Here is a 20343-nt window from a genome sequence, read left to right as displayed (position 1 = left end):
AGCACATGAAAAACTATCCAAGCATTCTTACTGAATATTTTCTTCCTATCCATTACATATTTATAAGTCATAAACCAGATAGAAAAGAATTTTGGCAGCTGTCAAATGTTTGTTTTCCTATGTAACACCATGAAACTGTTCTCCAAATGGTGAAAGAGGTGTAACATTTTTCCAGTCTCATCTTCTTTATTTAGACAGTAAGCAAACTAGAAGCTATCTTCTAGGAGATAAATCTTAGGACATCATCTTGAGGTTTATTAACTAATATGAATGAGCAACTGGTCTTAGCTTTCCAAAGATATGCACACATGCACACACACACGAAAGAAAAGCTTTTCATTTAGCAAGTTGAATGTAAGCCCTGATACAAGGATATTTATCACTGAAAAGTAACAACATTCAAGTCAATGAATCTTTATTCAAGATAAAATTAAACACGCAATCGTGAGATGGGAACACTAAATATTTGTCATTATTTTTGAAGACAAAGGTAACACTTGAATCTTATTCACCAAACTATATCACTCTAAGATTTAGCATTCATAAGCCTATTGTAGTGGTTTATTGAGAACAGTTTTCTAAAAGTACTATAATGGAGTCTATGCCTTAGAAAATATATTTTTAGAAGTGATCCGTTTTACAGCTAACTACATATTGGCGCTTATATTTAAAAACAGAAAAGAACCCGTAGACAACTTTTTTTACGTTACTTGACATCACACAGAAGTGCTACCCCACGCAGTACCCAGTGCTCTGGAGGCTGAAGGGTTTTTAGATCCACAGCAGCAATGTAATTCATATCTGTTCTAATGGTCTTTTTGTAGACTGGACATGAATAAAGACGTGGATCTTTTGAGGCTAAAAAGACAGAAGAGACATAAAAACCAATGAAATTAGGCTGAAAAACCAGAGCCCTAATGGACTGGCCATAAGGCAAATGTAAGTTTGAACTAATTCTCTGATACTGAGATTACGGAGTTTAAGTATATAAATGTTGATCTTCTCAATCTAGGACACATATTGTCAATGGAAGACTGAATGCAAACATGTTTTTTTCAGAGGTGGCAGAGAACAGTTCATCTGTAATGGGTTTAAAAGGTTGTTAACACCATTAGGACCAGAAGGTAGAGGCCTTTCTAAATATTAGGTGAAAAAAAAATGCCTATTATTAAGGAAGGTTGAAATCTTATTTTGTATGGAAGACTCATAAGTCTCCCCCATTGAAAAAAATCACTATGTATACAATGAACAGCAACAGCCTCACAAATCCCTAAAGCCCAAAATTCTTCCATACAATTGAATAAAAAGTTGTATTAGATTCTATCAAAATAAGACCCATTACACTACAGTTACTTACTGTTATTCTCTGCATATATCCTTATAACTGGCATCATCTCAAACAGCACCTTGGGCTTCGATTCAGTCAGTCTCATGTTTCTTCTGTCCCAGCCAGCTCCTTCTAAATACAGCCCATACACATAGACACCTTCTGAAGGAGGACTTGTGATATCATCTTTCATCCATTTAGTGACCTCATTGCACAGCACTACGCTGTCAAGAGCCCATCCTTTGTTAGCCCTTGTTATTTCCTGGTCAAAATGAATGAAAGTATGGAGGTTACATTTTTACGTGAGACATTTTTCCACAGCATTTATTAGAAAAAATAAAAACCAAACAAACCAAAAAAAACCACACAAAACCCACCACACAAAAAAAAAAAAAAAAAATAACAACCTTCCTATGATGTCCATGTTTGCAGGCGTTTAACTTCTGTCTAAGCTTTTGATGGCATGGTACTACAAGAAGACTTTCAGTACTTGATCCACTATATTTTATTTTCAATCTTTCTATTATCTGCAATATCTTAGGAACATACCAAGTAACAGAAACTCTGAATGCCAATGGTAGCTGGCTTTTGCAAATATGAAAATTTCAGTTTTCATGAGATGAGAAAACATTAACTGGATGTGCTAAGTAAAACAGTTCCAGTGACAAAACCAAACTGTTTAATTTGCTGCATATTTTCTAGGGTTATGTTCCTCTTTCTGTACTTATACTTTCATTGACTGTATCCTTAACAATGAGTAAGAGCTCGCTCAGCTCCAAAGGTACGTATAGAGACTGCAAAATCACCAGAGAACACTTGAAGATAGAGATGTTTAAGATTCAACATATGCTTCGAACTTAATAAGTTAGTGCACTGAACAACACTCATTTATCTTGCCCAATCCCTTGCTATCCCATGCCATTAAGTTATGTCAGACCTGAGAGTTATCCCAGTCTGGTAAATGTTTTCCAAGGTCTTTACTTGAAGTAATTTGAATTAATATTTTTCCCCTACTGTATTTAATTAGCTGCTCTAAAAGAACAGGAGGGTTACAGTTTGTCGTGGTTTAAGCGCAGTCAACAATTCAGCCACTCAACCACTCTCTCACTCCCCCCCCTTTTCCTCCCCCCACCACTCCCCGCCTCCGCTCCTGGAGGGATGGGGAGGAGAATCAAAAGAATGTAACTCCCACTGGTTGAGATAAGAACAGTCCAGTAACTAAGGTCTAACACAAATCACTGCTGCTACCACCAATAATAATAATGATAAGGGAAATAACACGGGAAGAGAATACAACCGCTCGCCACCTGCCGACTGATACCCAGCCCGACAAGAGCAGTGTCTAGCCCTTCCACGTAAATCCTCCCAGTTTATATACTGGCCATGACTTGCTGTGGTGATGGAATACCCTTTTGGCTAGTTTGGGTCAGGTGTCCTGTCTCTGCTTCCTCCCGGCTTCCCCTCCTCCCTGGCAGAGCATGGGACTCAGAAAGTCCTTGGTCAGATTAAACATGACTTAGCAACAACTAAAAACATTGGTGCTATCAGCGCTGTTCCCAGGCAAAAAGTTAAAACCACAGCAGTGCACCAGCTACTAAGAAGGAAAAAAATGACTGCTACTGCTGAACCTAGGACACAGTTCAACTATTATTCTGGTTTTTCATCTCATTTCTATTTATTCCACCACATATCAAAATCCCAGAAAGTCACTTTGGTTTTACTTGGGACATTATGCTGTTACGTACCCACATTATTTTTTCAGGGAACCAGAAAAGTTCTTCAAATTGCATCTGTTTCAGATCCTACTGCTACACCATTTCTACAAGCTTAGGTCCAAAAGAAAATTCCAGTTTACTGCTAACTTGAAAGATCTCGTTATATTATTCAAAGGCTATATGCTTGCCATTTTAGTAGAAGTAGGTCACCAATTAGAACTTCAGTTTGACAAAGATTACACCACCTAGACCTCAGAGCAAGAGGAGAGATTTTTCTTCTCTGCAAATCTTCATTCTCTCCTTTAAAAGTTAGCTTTTTCTGAGGTCCCTCCTGAATATTGTTTCCCAATTTTACACATTCCAGACAATTGTGTCCAATGTCCCTCTATGCCAACCAACAGAAGTATTTATTGCTCACTTAAATTAAAAACTATCTCGCTTATCAAATGCAAATAGTATGCTGAGTATCCAACACAATCATCAATTCAACAGAGACATACATTAACAAATACCTCAAACTTTATCCTTAGACTTATTAGTAGAAGAAACCCTTTCCCACTTCATGGAGAGAGACTGAACCAGCTACTGACCTGCGGAAATGTAATTTAAGACTAATTCTAAATAGCTGTTCTGGCAAGTCTCCAGGCAGATAAATATTGAACACAGAACAAAAGGGAGAGAAAAAAAGGAAAATAAATTAATGAGCTTAGCAATTCTTCTCAGGAATACCTCAATGGTAACATTAGACATTACTTCCCCAGTCTATTGTAATAATGTGTAAGGTAGCCCTTAATACATGAAGCTTGGTCAAAGTAGGAAATATATTTTAATATATTGATCATTGATATACAGAAAAATGTATGGATATTTCACTCAGGAAATACTAGACAGTTATGCAGTCATGTATCTTCCCTGCTGACATGATGGAGCCATGTGTATAACTCAGCCTTTATCACAATATTTATTTTTGGGTTTTAAAGTATATCAAAGAATAAGTAGAGTGAGACTTGAAACACAATTTACCTGTCTCATTGCAGTTAAAAAACCTTGAGGATTAAAAAACCCCGTCATCCAGAAGCAGTTTGGTCGGCTTTCAAAAATCCACTTGTAAAACTGGTGGTTTCTTTCTAGAAGCTCAGTAAACCAGAAACCAAGAGTACTGGAAGCCCAAGATGCCTAAAAATAGTAAGATATTCATTTTTTAGTTTTATTCAAAGTTTACAAAAATCAAATTCATCTCAAGAAAAGGTAATTCTTCACGTGGTAGTAAACATCAATTTTAACAAAGCATATTTAAAGTTAATTTTTCATATTTTAACTTTTAACCAGATAAATGTTGCATCCCACTGAAACCTGAAACAACTTCTTGCTTTGTTCAAATTCATGCCTACCATTCCATTTAGACATGCTTAATGCTTCGTGTGGTAATTGTCCTTTTAATGATGTTTTTGCAAAATTAGATACCTGTGTAAACTAAGAAGAAATATTAAATGCATGTCTTTCTAAAGCCAAGGTCAATGCATCAAGATAACAGGCTTTCTGCCAAAACAATTCTGCTTTTTCTGGAAAAATCAGGTAAGGAAAATTGAGCTTAGTCTATGTGAAAAATTATGAGTATTTTTCTCTTTGAATAGTTGTATCGCACTTGTGCTGTGAAGCATCTGCTTTAGTCTAGATTTTTGTACCATTTTATTTTGTCAATAAAAGCAAAACAAGCAAATGGCAAAAAAACATCCCCATTTTTCTTTTCATCAGTTGATCTAGTTGTTCCTGAATACAATTTCCATGGGGAGAGGCTGAGAGAGCTGAAGGAGAGAAGGCTCAGAGGAGATATTATCAATATTTGTACCTCATATGTGGAGAACTGAAGAAGATGGAGCCAGATCCTTTTCAGTGATAGGAGAAGAAACAATGAACACAAGATGAAATGTGCTAATTTAATTTAAAGTTAAGTTTGTTTGGTTGCTTGCTTGCCTGCTTGGTAGTCATTTGGGTTTTTTGTTAGGATTTTTTTATTGTGAGGGTGTCCAATGCTGGAACAGGTTTCCCAGAGAGGTCATGGATTCTTGATTCTGAAGAATCCTGGCAAACCTGGTCTAAGTGACCCTGCTTTCAGAAGTGGTGTTAAACTGCACTATCTTCAGAGGTCCCTTCCAGCCTCTACTGCTTTCTGATTCTATGACTACAAGTCGTAATCTCAAAGAACAGCAACAATGTAGTTCACCAGTATGGGTGCTATTTTTTAAAATCCATCATCACATTTTAAGTTATTCTCTACTGTCTAGTTTTTTTATCCTGGCAACACGCAACAAGCTGTCAAAATGGGAAATACCTGCATCTCCCACATTCATTTCCATTTTTATAAATGAAAGAGGGCTTGTTTTGACTATGTTTATTTTAGCCCAAAATCTATTCCAGCAGTTGCACAGTCCTGGTTAACACTTGTGTTTGAGAAAAGTATTTACTGTGTGCCAAGTAGTTTAATCTAGCTCAACAGATTCTTTTTTAAGGAAAAAATAACAGTGATGTACACTTACTTTTTTCCAGCTAGCAGGAACCCTTCCATCATACATGCAATCTAAAGCATCCCTCAGATTTTCACTCATAACAATTGTCCCATCAATTGCGAGTTTTAGATCATTCAGAGTGCTTCTCACTAAGGTAATAACTCTCTGCATTTGTTCAATCTCTTGTCGCAAAAATATGTTCATAGGCTGAAATGGTCCCATGTTCTTTAGTTTCTCTTTTACCTGTAGGTAAAAAAAACAAAGATCCTTCAGCAGAAGCAAAAGACAAAGGTGGCTTTATGCCAAGGCTAGGCCCCAGTACAATTTATAAGACATAATACTTTTATATAGGTAGTTAAATGGTTAGTTTGGCATCTTCCTTGAATACTCTGCAAGACAGACTTTTTCCAAGAGAGATTTATGATGCTGAGACTGGCTATGGTTTTAGTCTAGCTCACAATTTAGAGTGTACATCTTTCTATGAGCTAACATTGTTTAAACAGCATGTAGGCTATACCCCATTTCAAGGATTTCAGCTTTAATTCCAGACAGTTCCCAAGGTTCACTTTGCACAAACCAATCACGAGCAATTGCCCCAACCACTTTGCCTCAGCATAGTAGTGCTATTTATCACAATGCCTGAGAACTATCACAATTTCAGGCAGTCTTGTATTCTAATAAAACTTGCTAATATATTTTTAATTAAAAGTGTAAAGTTAGCAAATTAACAACAACTGTATGGATATAACCAGAATTTTTGTGGTCAATATGGTCCTTTGGGAAATAAGTGAAAATATTGTATGTAACAGATATTGAATCCTATGCAGGGTAACAGTCTTACTATTATTACTAATTATTACTAAGAACTTAGTAATATGCATAACATAAATTTATCAGTATTTTGCTAAACAAAAGGAATTTAAATAGTTATCACCATGTGAAAAATTTAGTGTTCCCCATTTGCTGTTATTAATATAAACTGAATTTCAATTTGTCATTTCTGATCAGAGCTGATCTGCCCAAAAATAGCTCTTGTAAACTTAACAGAGATAAGTGCTCCTACACAGTGACACTATATAATATATCTTTATTAAGCCACATATCTATTCCTGGAGATGTCAAGTAGAATTTTAAGTGTTGAACTAACAGCTACCAGGAGATTTAGCCCATCACTGAAGCAGTACCCTTCTGAGAAATTCAGCAAATTGCAATCCTTTGCAGACACCTGGTTAAGCCTTTTGGAGGGTCATAAAGCTCAGGCTTCTAGAAAGACAGTAGGTCAGAAACTTCATCAAGTGCAAACTTTTGGAAGACCGCTAGATAGTCAGTATTCCCAGTTCAGATAGATTAACTGACCTGTTCAGATAAAATTTATCATTATTATTCCATTTGATGGAAGGAAGTTTACATAATAAAAAACGGGATACAGAAAATATAAAATAGATGTAAACCATTAAGAGAGTCCACACTCACGAGCATATCACACATAAGGGAAACTTACTACTCTGCAAAAACAGTAGAGAGAGTTTGATTGTACAAGTCTCCTTTCTTCTTCTCATAGCTCAGCATCCTGACAGAAGAAATTTGGCATTTATAAGCCACCTAACTCTTGTATAAAGGTCCTCATGCTAACTTCCATTAAAGTCTAAGTGAAGTGGCAGAAGACTAAGGATAAGAGATTTAATTCTCCTCGAGGAGATGGCAGGGAAATTATCTAATTAATAATACATTTTACTGCCTAGATGAGCAGACTACTCTGGGTATCTGTTAAAATACAAACATTGGTGTGAACTTTTTTGCTAATGACTCACTAGGGTGATTCACATCCCTTTCCTAACAAAAGTGTTGTAAATGCTTTATTACTGGCATATCTAATCTTACTTACTTTCAAGCATCTGCAAATATAATGAAACACAACAGTTCAACATCTCCTGATACAGAAAATATAGGAACCTTAACTAATTTACTAGCATTCTCTTCCTGCTTATTTGAAACTCATGACCAGCCTCACCTGGGAAGAACTATAATGTCAGCATCCTAAAAATTCTGGAGCTCTAAAGGGAAATTAAGAACTATGGAAAGACCCAGAAACAACACAAATTGTCCAAACACCCAAACTGTAGTCTGGAGAATGAGGTTGCAGAATACAGTTGACTGGAGGGTCCGTGTATCTAGCCATTAGTAAATGTATTCTAACTGTAAGAAAACCCGCTCACCTTGAGAGACATTGTATCTTCAACACAAACAGATGGCAAGTTCCTCTTTCAGACAAGAAATGACTGCAAGGCAGCAGGTGTCCGTTACGAATATAATTACATGGGCTGTTGTGTGTTAATACAGATCCTGAGACACTAACACTAGGCTTCAGTCAATGAAACCTGCCACTTGACAAGCTTTTTGGCATTCACTTCACAAAGAAAGCTGCCTAAAAATATCTTCTAACCCGAATCCCAAAGTAATACATAAGCTAAAGCTGTAATATTTTTAGAAACTCAAATACACTTGCAACACCACCTCAGTTCTCTACTGTGTCAACAACCTTAGTTAAAAGCTGGTAATGCTACCTCCCCCTTAGTGCAAATGACAACTTCAGCATTAAGTGGTTTAATATTTTGAAAAAGCTCTTATAGAAGCACTTGAGTGCACATTTAGTGACTTCATCATAAATGTTAAGAGTCTGGTCAGACTTCTTTAAAATGTGTTTTTGAAGCATTGCCAGTATAAATGGATGCATACAAGCTTTTAGAAAAATAATAGTTTCTTTTTTTTTTTCTTTTTTTTTTTTTTTTTTTAATCCACACAAAGCAAGATGGAGCAAATGTTTTTGACAGAATTTCATTAACTCACTTCAAATGGTACATAATCAGCAGGAAGCTTTTCTAACATATCATCAGCCAGTCTGGCGACAACTGCCTCTCGAGTTTCTCCTTCTCCACCAGTACTATCTTTAGGTTGAATGCTGAGGATGATGTCCAATACATCCTTGGAAAGTTTAGTTTGGTAAGTGATATCCGCATTGGGGTGCAAACCAAACACCTCTGGTGTGTCATAAGCAGGAAGGCTCTACACAGTAAAATATAAAAAGAGCACAACTGGAGATAGACTTATAAGCTAATTATAAAAAACCAAACAAACAAAAAAATTCCACACAAACCCCAGAGAAACAAACAAACAACACAAACAAAGCCAACCAACACGCACACAAAACACATTGTAAAGTAAGGGACTAGATCTCTTCAAACAGTCTTAAAGCAAATAACTTGCTGTAATCCCTTTGTTATATTACAGCCCAAATCACAGCAAGATGAAAACAAATTCAATTTTAATCTCTATACACTATTTTAATAGTCATCTTGTACTTTCATATATTTACATCTCCTATTTCTGTGAGGTTGTACCCAGTGTCTAGAGTCCATTCTTTGCCCTCTTTATTAAGTGTGTGCCTTCAACTATGTCTCTCAAGCAAATCATATGATAAAGGAAAGATCCCTGTCATGGCAATGATAACATTGATGACAACAATAAAGTGTGACTAATAGATACATAGACTATTAGAAAGCAATAAACTGTGTGTGAATAAGTGCCAAAATGCAGTCAGAAGAAAAGTCAAAATACAAAGACTCACGAACTTGTAAGATTCAAGTGAATTGTTGGGGGTTGGGGGGGGGGGTGTGTTGAAAAGCTTTCATTTACCAACCTGTATGTACTGAAGGTATTGATCCACTATAGTACATTTAGGTATGTTGTATCCTTTGTAGAAGCTGAATTCCTGACTGAATGTGTTTTCATTGAACCAAACCTTTACAAAGGTATTCATGAGTCTTTTGTCATAGTCATCTGTCACACGACCACCATACTGGATCTCACCTATCATGTAACAAACAGTACTCCAGGAGATCCCCTAAAAGCAAGCAGAAAGCACTGGCTTTAACTAATCTTCTTCTCACCTATTTACATCTCTGTTAATAAGAACAGCTTTCATACGAAGTCCTGCATCTCTGTTCCTTTTGGAAGAAAGTTATTTTCTTACTACTCTTTTTTCCTATAACCCTCATTTCCCAAAACACATTCAAGGATTTCTCAAAATAGAGTTCATTGACAACTAATACAGGAGGCTATTCTGGTATTTGGGCAGGAGTGATACAGCTACATTCCAATCACTCTTTCAACTTCACTTAAAATGCCAATCACAAAGTTATCTTCCACAGACCTCTATATGACAACTAACCATATGACAGTGAGAAATGTAAGAAGAGCTCTTATGCAATCATTTAAATCCACTTTCTATTTCTTTGTGCTGCCAAGATAGGTTGGAGGAGCCAGATCTTATTATTTTTACTCAGATATAAACAAAAGAATATTTTAAATACAGTGGTCCATTTTAGACTATTTGACTGAATTAGCATTGAAAAGAAGGTCTCTGCTTCTAAGATTTATACTTCTGATGTTTTCAGGGGAGATGTGTGGGAGGGATTTTTTAAAATGTACAAATTAATATAGAAATTTAACATGCACAGGATTAAAAGTCTAATTTAAGCCTGTCATTCCAGAAACATATATACTTCAAATGTTAAATGCTTGTGGAAAGAAACAAAAAACTAATTTAAAATCTTGGTTGTGTTTCAGTTATTTGGAACCACATATATACATTCCCCGACTAGAAAGATTCATCACCCTTATCTACCTTCCCCACAAAAACATTAATTACCTTTTTGGCATCCGTGCCATCCAAGTGGTTTTGAACGAATTGCACAGTAGCATTGAAATCAGCTTGATTAAACTCATAGGGTATATTCCAACCCAGAGATCCAAACTTGCGTCTTTCTTGAACAGTGGAGTGTAGAAAGGCCACAGCATACAACATTGGCTTCCATTGTACCATGTCACTGACATCTAATAAATCCTGGCTGACACCTATTGATATTGTAAGTAGACTTTATAAGAAACACAATAAAGTAATTTTCAAAACTACTTCAAATCAGAGCTAAAACATCACTCCTAAAGATACTCAGTTGGCTCTCTACTTCTCCCAAAAGTAAATTATTGTCCTACAAAGTGTTCTATGCTGAAGAATGTTTATTAAATCTCCCAAATTAACAGAGTAAACTTTAAGGGAAAACAAAAACAAAACCAAAAACCATTCAGTGATAGATGAATTCACATTAAATTGCTTTTTGCACTATTATAAAATAAAACCTTCATTTTATACAATGTAAAGATCACTTAACAGCCAACAAAGATTAATATGTTGCTTTTCTGCCAAAAGACAAAAGATTAAAAATGTAAACACTTTGAATTGAGATATGAGAAGGCAACACTTCAGAAAAGAAAAAGCATTTCCTGTTTTACTGTCCAATTAGTTCTGGCAACAGAACTTCATCAGATCTTCTCTTCCTTTTAATTTTCAAAACTTCTAACTCAAACCAAGGATCAAGAGGTGTTCTGGCATCATTGTGATCAGTTCCTCATACTAGTTTGCATCTACTGTCAGTGGCTACAATGTGACCACACATTAACACCAGAGAGTCCAAATATGAGCAAAATGAAATTTAAATCGTTACCACTTCAGCACTCACCACTGTATGTTCTTTTTAGTCCAGCTCTGAGTCCTTGTGGTGGTTCATTGGTAAATTTAATAGACATTTGAAGAAGGTTGATGGGGAACTGTTTATGAATGTCAGTCGTCATCCACAGTCGAAAGCTTTCATTGACAGTCTCTGTCTCTATCACAGTGTCCATCAACTCATCCAAAAAATCTAGTCCAAGGTGGCAGTTTTGTAGAAGTGCCCAACCTCCCTAGTTTAAAAGAGCAGAATATGAAATTATCAACACTGTTTACAAAAATACACCTAAAAATCACTCTTTGCTTAAGCTGTAGGTTAGAAATAAAGCAGATGCTCTAATATGTAGTGAAATATAGCATGTTCAAGTGCTTATCAGAGCTGTTACAAGAGGAAATAATCCACAATCTTGGACCAGTAGCTCACAAAATCAAAACCAAGACCTTAGTCATCTGATTTCGTGTACATTTCATGTACAAACAGGGACCAGTATCCATAGTAAAGGTACACATGAAAATAAAAAAAAAATCTTTTTTCTCCAAAGAAAGCTTATGTGAGCAAAGATGTGGGCTGTTCCTTCTGGAGACATTGTTAGCTTGTTTGGCTTTATCATCTAAACAACAGTTTTTCACTTATCCCACCTGGTCTTCTCAAGTAGTCCCTACCTTCGCCATTTCAGTACATATAAAAAATATCTGGACGTGACTATAGTTCTGATAAAAACATAAATCTTGACTTATATAAGGAAGCTCTGAAGTAGCTCCATACAGCAGGCTGCTAAACCTTGTTCCTCACAAGGGTCACAAGCTAGAAAAATAACCAAATACACATACTTAATTAATGTATTGCTATCTATCAATAGATACCAGACTTTCTAATATGAATTATCATACTTCATATAGACATCTCTCATACCTCTTCATTAAGAGAGTATGTGAGATAGTGAGGGAAAGTACTGCATTTCTCTTAACAAAAGGAGCTCTTCTTCCCTGTCTTTGAATTACTTCTTATCTAATCTGCTAATTAGCTCTCAATGTGAAGTTGTCAAATGAGAATCTGAAGCACAAGTCAGAGGAAAATTGGTTATACAGACAGGAAAGAAGCTCATAACATGGGAGTGTAAGTTTAAACTGTTCACGTGAGCAGGCGTAGCAGTACTACCACCTGATGGGCAAAGCTAAATTAGGATATCTCAGCTTTTATCCTCATAAAGGATATTTTAATTTTTAATCCTTGCATGTTTCACCTATAAAATGCTTGTGCTGTCAGATTGTCTATCCCCATTTAAAATCCAGACTAGAGAAATTCAAAGTATTTTGCTGTACAACCTTGTTTTTCTCAAGATCATGTAGGTATCAATAGCATATTTGGAATTAATCTTCTTTAACAAAATATGTTCCTATTACTAAAAATACAAAACTAAAAAAATGCTGTGAAATACTTGCTGAAGAATATATACTATCCATGCAATCCAAGCAACTCAGCTATTTTCATCAGTCAACAAGCTAGAACAAAAATTCCATTTTATATGAAAAACACTATTTTCTGCACAATATCAAGAAAAGATATGTATATGAAAAGACAGATCTATTGTGAGGACATTTGCTTACACAAATAAATGCAGCATTAATTACCCACCAAACCTATATTGCATGACAGGAATTTCATTTCTAAGTGTTTAATACAGACACAGAAAAACATCCAGATTTTTGTTACTTACATGAGCCATTGTCTGCTGTAGAAGTTTACGAGCATGAATGCCTTGCCCCTGGCCCATAGAAACATAGCGTGTCTCTATCTTCAGTCTTCTTCCCAAGGCAATAATTGAGTCCGTAGGATCAGAACCCATGGAAAGAAAGCATATGAGAGGAGTACGTGGATCTGACTCTTCCCATGTTTTCTCCAAATCCAAGATGACTCCCTCTGCATATTTCTCCCCCATAGTGTCAATAATGTATTTTCTTGCCTATATTAAAAAGGATAAATTTAACCTCTGATGTAATCATTTAATGCTATTTTCTTCCCAGTGCAAATAAAACCAATAAACAAACTGATGGCTACTGTAAATTTATATCAGAAATATAAATACACAATGAATTTATTTTCACATGTTAACGTATCATAGAATCATAGAGACATAGAATAGTTAGGGTTGGAAAGGACCTTAAGATCATCTAGTCCCAACCACTTGGCATGGGCAGGGACACCTCACAATAAACCCTCCAACACAAGGCTTCATCCAACCTGGCCTTGAACACCGCCAGGGATGGAGCACTCACAACCCCCCTGGGCAACTGATTCCAGTGCCTCACCACCCTAACAGGAAAGAATTTCCTCCTTATATCCAATTTAAACTTCCCCTGTTTAAGTTTTAACCCGTTACCCCTTGTCCTGTCACTACAGTCCCTGACAAAGAGTCCCTCCCCAGCATCCCTATAGGCCCCCTTCAGGTACTGGAAGGCTGCTATGAGGTCCCCACGCAGCCTTCTCTTCTCCAGGCTCAACAGCCCCAACTTCCTCAGCCTATCTTCATACAGGAGGTGCTCCAGTCCCCTGATCATCCTCGTGGCCCTCCTCTGGACTTGTCCCAACACTTCCATGTCCTTTTTATGTTGAGGACACCAGAACTGCACACAATACTCCAGGTGAGGTCTCACAAGAGCAGAGTAGAGGGGCAGGATCACCTCCTTCGACCTGCTGGTCACGTTGCTTTTGATGCAGCCCAGGATACGGTTGGCTTTCTGGGTTGCAAGCGCACACTGACTGTTCATGTTCATTTTCTCATCAACCGGCACCCCCAAGTCCTTCTCTGCAGGGCTGCTCTGAATCTCTTCTTTGCTCAACCTATAGCTGTGCCTGGGATTGTTCCTACCCAGGTGTAGGACCTTGCACTTGGCATGGTTAAACTTCATCAAGTTGGCATTAGCCCACCTTACAAGCATGTCAAGGTCCCTCTGGATGGCATCCCTTCCCTCCAGCGTATCAACTGAACCACACAGCTTGGTGTCATCTGCAAACTTGCTGAGGGTGCATTCAATCCCAATGTCCATGTCACCGACAAAGATGCTGAACAAGACAGTTATCAACACCGATCCCTGAGGGACACCTTCATGCCTTCCACGAGAATCTGCTCCAAGATTTTACCAGGCACAGAGGTGAGACTGACTGGTCTGTAATTCCCCGGGTCATCCATTTTCCCCTTCTTGAAAATGGGGGTTATATTTCCCTTTTTCCAGTCATCGGAAACTTCACCTGACTGCCATGATTTTTCAAATATGATGGCCAGTGGCTTAGGAACTTCATTTGCCAGCTTCTTCAGGACCCGCAGATGGATTTCATCAGGACCCATGGACTTGGGCACGTTCAGGCTCTTAAGATGGTCTCAAACCAGATCCTCTCCTACAGTGGGCCCAAGGTCTTCATTCTCACAGTCCCTGCATCTGCCTTCCAAGACTTGGGTGGTGTGGTCAGAGCCTTTGCCAGTGAAAACCGAGGCAAAGAAGTCATTCAGAACCTCAGCCTTCTCCAAATCCTGTGTAGCCAGTTCTCCTGATATCTTTCAGAGGGAGCCTACTTTGTCCCTAGTCTGTTTTTCATTCGCTACATACCTATAGAATCCCTTCCTGTTATCCTTAACATCCCTAGCCAAGTTTAATTCTAACTGGGGCTTAGCTTTCCTAACCTGGTCCCTAGCTTCTCGGACAACATCCCTGTATTCTTTCCAGGCTGCTTGTCCTTGCTTCCACCTTTTATAAGCCTCTTTTTTCCTTTGAATTTTCCTCAGCAGCTCCTTATCCAACCAAGGAGGTCTCCTGTCCCTCTGCTGCACTGCCTTCTATTTGGGATGCAACACTCCTGAGCTTGTAGCAGGTATTTTGAACCTTATAAGACCAGTTAAAACTTCAAAAATAATTAGTCTATTAAATATACCTGGACGCATGTTTATATATAATACCTGTAATTACAGTATAATAAAAATAATAACCTTACTAAACCTTTTGAAAGGTTTTAATGATTTAGAGGTTGTATCTCCACTAAGCAGCAAAACTTCTATCCTTAAAAATCTAGCTTCCCTTTCCAAATATTTAAGAAAAAGGGAGGATATGCTTCCAGGACCTTTCCAACCTTCATGCTTAAACAAACAATGAATTGACAGTAGCAATGACAAAAATAACTGCTGCTTAGTAGAAGATTGAGAGGAACATACAGAAGCCATCTCTGTCTTATGTATTTCAAAAATTGTTATTTCTCCTGAGAATTAACTGAGAAATAGAAAAGGCTCTTTCAAACAGTCTGAGATTATATTTCTCCCACTGTTTTCCACTACATTGCTTTTTTCTTAGACCAATCTTCCCATTAATAACTCTGGGTTACTTCTCAGAGACAGAAGATATTTAGCAGTTGGTGTTTGATAAAATACCAGTTTTCATAAAACCATCATAAGATAGAAGTGTATCTTGCCCCCATTAACAGAACCGAGGAACTAATTTTGTATGTTCCACTTCAAACACATAGCACACATCTGAGAAATTCATCATAGAGTACCATTTAACCTTCTATTGACTACAGTTACACTGATAATTGCCAAGGCTTTCTCTGAATCTAGTTACAGTATCTAAAGGTTTGCCTCCATAAAATTAATACCATACTTTCAGTGACGCATTCTGACTTCAGTAAACTTCCAACCATTGCTCTGAAATCATCAGAAATTGCATAATTCATGCTTTTTTTCACTGCAGAAGAACATGAAGATTAAAAATAGGCTTCTAGAAGCTGATTTTTCCTAAAAGTGGATCTAACCATTTAATAAGCTTTAATTTTATATTTCTGTCCTTTCTAAATAGATAGCCTTAAACTAAGCATTTTGAACAGACCTTAATGCAGATTTGTAAAAAATATTTTACTTCAGCCTAACAGGAATACACTTCACTAATTTCAGTATTATCAGCAAGGACAGTAAAAAATAACTTCTGAACTAATAAAGCAGAGCTGAATAAACACATATTTCCAGATGAAATCCTATCTTTCCACAAAATCACTAGCTAATATTTGTTCAATATATTGGGATAGTTTTAAGGGCAGTGTTAGCAAAAGTAATACATAAATTGTCTGAAAATTATTTCAGAAAATGTAGTATAAAGGTCCATTACAAAAAGGAGTTAAGGAGTTTAGCATTAAATAAAAAAGTACTGAACTGCAATCCTGTATCTATTATTCTAATAACAATTTAATAGACTATGTTAGCTACATATATTTACCTGAGCTATTGTCCTGTCAGGACACCAAGATCTGATAAGAAGAAGATGTCTGAAGCAGTCCAGGGATTCACTGTAGCCACTAGGAACTAGTTCTTCTTCAGGCTTCTCACTGTCAAGCCAGATTTTCCACTGTTTCTCTGCTCTGGAAATCTACAGTTATACCAACAAATGAGTAAATTTCATTAAACAGGTAAGTCATAAAAAAAAAAAAAAAAAAAAAGAGAAGTTTTCATATTTTAAGTACAAAATTGTAGAATGCAACAATGCCCTTAAATATTCATATTCTGAAAAAATTAGCTACTACTCAGTATTTTCCATTAATAATACAATGGCACAGCAAGCTGGGCTCAGACACAGCTTTGAGAGCACTATGTATCTATTTAGTCCCCATATGACTGCACAGAAAGTATTCTTCACATATACCAATTGCTATTTACTTAATCCATTAACTATCATACACTTAAGTCTCCATTAAGACTATTCATACACGTGTTGAATTTACTGAACAACTTTCCCTAACTCTTACTCCATATAATCAGATAAATATTGGAACAAGCATCATAACACATAGCGTAAGAAAGCACAGCAGGGATGGAAGACAGTCTAACAATTGGAAGAAGGTTCAAGTTGCATTATGTGAACTGAATAATAGCAAGCTATATCCCAATTTTGAAAGTATTATATTACTATGGGGTGTGAAATGTTGCACTTTCTTCTTATTTTCAGAGGGGAGGGAGAGAGGTGTTAATTTTTTTTGTCAATACAGGTAGCTAAGAAGTTGGGGCTACAGCTGTAGGTATCTGCTGTCAGTTTCATTTTGTTCTGTAAAATAAAGCGGTTTCCCACTACATGCCTTGACCACTACTAGAAAATCACTGTCAAACAAGAGATGCATTTCAAAAAAGCTTTTACTTACTTGATCAAGAATATCTGAAAATTGTTTAAGCTTACTAAGCTCCACCAAGTTCAGCCAAGTCATATCCAGAATCCATTTAGCTGGCTTAGGGGGACAAGCTTTCAGGTCTAGGGAAGCACCACCTGCATGAAATTAAATATCTTAATAACATAATATAAATTACTCTAAGCTTTCAAGTAAAGATACACTTGCATGCAGTGCTTGCATGCTTGATTACACTTGCATGCCTTAAGACTAAAGCCATGAAAGTGTCACATTTAGCTAAGAGTCTAATATTCTTTTAAACTGTTAACACCACTTTTATGTTGCTATTTGCTTGCTTGTCTTCCTGCAGTTACTAAATAAACTCTACTCAAAGCTGTATTTGTTAATATTAAGTTCACTGCCACAAATCAGAACTGCTATACAGTGTTGCTGGTCACCAGAACAGAATAATAAACATGTGTTCTTTCAATTGACTGGCTTCTCGTCTACGAAAAGGAAGAAGCAAGTGGCTAGGAGATAAAACTGCAGCTCACAAAATAACACATATCCTCTACTTAAAATTGCTGTGTAGTTCCAACCTTTAATAAGTGTCAGAAATTCTTCGTGTTTTACTCTGTTTCTTTGTATATCAATTTTCAGCGTAAGTAGTAATGTGAAAAGAAATTTGTGCTCTTCATAAAGTCCTCGGGCAGCATATTTGAACACTTCATATGTCATATGTTCAATAATATTAGTAATCCTCTTGCTAGTTATAGGGCTTTTGGTAGACCTGTTGGAAAAAATGCCTGCAGTTGAATGTCACTCTACATAGGTTTCATTAAAGAGAATATTATGTAAAAGACAAAAAGACATAATTTAGAACATTCAAAACATGAAAAAGTAATAGACCTCAAACAGAGAATACCAGATAGCAAGCTAGCAACAACTTTCACATTGAAGGAGCAACAAAAACCAATTCCTTTCAAATCAAGGCTTCTGCATAGCTGAAAATCAGAACAGTATGGTTGTTAACTACCTAATTCTAAAGGACTGTAGGTACATTTAAAGTTTCTTTGCCTTGATAACTAACAGACAAAGGCTTATAGGTATTTAAACTGACAACTCCTGTCAAAATTGTAACAAGCAACATGCTTTTTTCTGACATTAGAAACAAACCTTTGTCATATTACAACTACCTCCAGGACTGGGTAGATACAAATTTTACTTATTGCTAGCTAAATTACCTGGCTAGGGAATGGTCAAAAAGCACCAAAAACTGCCGAAGTGAAGTCTGGTACATCACATTGACCATGCTCATCTCAGTAATAAGGAAGTACAAGATGCTACCTCGAGTTGCAACTGAAGGACAGGAAACAAGACTGTGTTCAAAGTAAGAATGCAGAGCAGAAAAATTTCAACTCTTTACAAGTACAGTGAGTTTAACACTGATGTTAACTGAAGATCCTTGAGTTGCTCCATTCTTTTCCAGCCAGAAAAATAATTAAAACATTTATTAATCCTCATTTATATATCAGAAAGAAAAAATCTTTTCTATAATTAATGCATATTATGTAAAGCCCAGATTGCAAATATGAACATACCTGGATAGCATCTGGATAGCATACTGCAACATTCACATCATCAGTAGAACATATAAAAAGTACGATGGTTTGAAGTACTGTCTGCGTATCCAAACAAATTTCTCTTTACAGACTTTTGCAGGAGTCATATAAAATCCAAATTAACTACATTGATTTAACTTACCCACAACTGATTTAATTTATTTTCAACAATCATTTAGCTTTAAATACAAAGGTTTTACAAAGTCTGCAATGATTTTTTGGTATGCTAACTCTACCATTTTACACATTTTGTAAAATTCAGGTGTAACATTTTATCCCAGAAAGTATTTTTCCTTCTTCAATGTTTTCATGTTTTCACTTGTCAGTTAAAAGCCACAAGACTAGTGAAATGTCTTATAATAATTTAAGGATCTATGATAGAATAAACAAATCATTCATCCAAACAGATATAAAAAGCTTTTACAATTATACTGACACCTGAAAGAATGTCAGCGTTTGAGCAATGGGAAGTTTAGGGAGGCAAAAGAAAATCCCATTTTATAAATTCCACACGAAGCATAATATTGACTATTTTCTCCACTGTAGCTCAGTATGCCATTTGCAAGACACATTTTACTTACAGGAAAACACAAATCCTTCCCACTTATTATGGTCTTCTTGATCACATCTTACTATTTCTCCTAATCTAAGTCTTGCTGTTTTAACTGTATGCTCCAGTCATTTGGCTTTCATTACTACCTTCACTCACCAGGTCTGTACTCTTCCCGGGCTGAGTTGAGCTGTACTTCAGTTTCAGCAGAAATTTGAAGTTTCTGTGTTACTTCCTCAGCAGTCTTCTTAGTGTTATTCAATACAATTATTAGACTCTCATCATCTGCCGGAGAACCCTTGGTGCTTGTAAGTCGGAACAAGAGATTATCTTCTAGGTCTTTAATCCTCTTTTTGTTCATAGTCACATCTTCTATAAGATCTGTTCGTTCTTTCTCTAATTCCTGTTGGAATACATGGTAATATTTGGGAAACAGAAGAGTAATTGAATATAAAAACAAAATAAAGCAAGGTATCTTGTTTTAAAAGTAGTTATCCTACTAAAACAGTGTAGAGTCTTTGGGAAAAGAATTCCTGTGGTACTTCTAATAGGTATTTCTGAACCTGCTACATAAGTATGCATTAACAGGTCTTTTCAACAAATACTATGAAACATGTTCATAACATGCATGAATTAGAAGTTCAGAATAGTGATTGATTGTTTTTCTTCTTTCTGTTTCAGAGAAAGATGAGTGCAAGCACATTTCCAGACACAGGATTTTATTTCAATCCATCTCATTTATTTCACATCCTCATTTATGCATTGTTTTCCAATCATCATATTGAAAAATATAGTCTCAATAACAATGATCATCCAGAGACACAAAATCAAGCACCAAATATTTCAAGAAATACATCTAAAGATACTACTCCATCAAACAGGGATAACTTCAGTCTCCCACTGAAATGCTTTATTATTTAAGA

The 20343-nt window shown here is 36.4% G+C and overlaps 1 protein-coding gene across 1 annotated transcript in view; it reads right to left on the bottom strand.

Annotated features, from left to right (window-relative positions):
* Positions 1 to 398: 398 nt before the first annotated feature.
* DNAH5 (dynein axonemal heavy chain 5) overlaps positions 399 to 20343 on the bottom strand; it is a 127466-nt gene continuing 107521 nt past the window's right edge. The window contains exons 67-80 of the mRNA XM_065667603.1: positions 19580 to 19823; positions 18493 to 18607; positions 17848 to 18038; positions 17285 to 17406; positions 16369 to 16518; positions 12831 to 13076; positions 11126 to 11345; positions 10258 to 10463; positions 9247 to 9450; positions 8397 to 8612; positions 5580 to 5792; positions 4066 to 4218; positions 1358 to 1589; positions 399 to 858 (exon numbers count right to left, since the gene is read on the bottom strand). Of these exons, the coding sequence (XP_065523675.1) occupies positions 707 to 858; positions 1358 to 1589; positions 4066 to 4218; positions 5580 to 5792; positions 8397 to 8612; positions 9247 to 9450; positions 10258 to 10463; positions 11126 to 11345; positions 12831 to 13076; positions 16369 to 16518; positions 17285 to 17406; positions 17848 to 18038; positions 18493 to 18607; positions 19580 to 19823 (2664 nt within the window). The 3' untranslated portion in view covers positions 399 to 706. The remainder of the gene's footprint in view (positions 859 to 1357; positions 1590 to 4065; positions 4219 to 5579; positions 5793 to 8396; positions 8613 to 9246; positions 9451 to 10257; positions 10464 to 11125; positions 11346 to 12830; positions 13077 to 16368; positions 16519 to 17284; positions 17407 to 17847; positions 18039 to 18492; positions 18608 to 19579; positions 19824 to 20343) is intronic.

This window comes from Lathamus discolor, chromosome 2, assembly GCF_037157495.1.
Source record: "Lathamus discolor isolate bLatDis1 chromosome 2, bLatDis1.hap1, whole genome shotgun sequence".
Classification (NCBI taxonomy): domain Eukaryota; kingdom Metazoa; phylum Chordata; class Aves; order Psittaciformes; family Psittacidae; genus Lathamus; species Lathamus discolor.
Note: the sequence above shows the minus strand (reverse complement) of the source record. Positions and strands in the feature narration are given on the sequence as shown.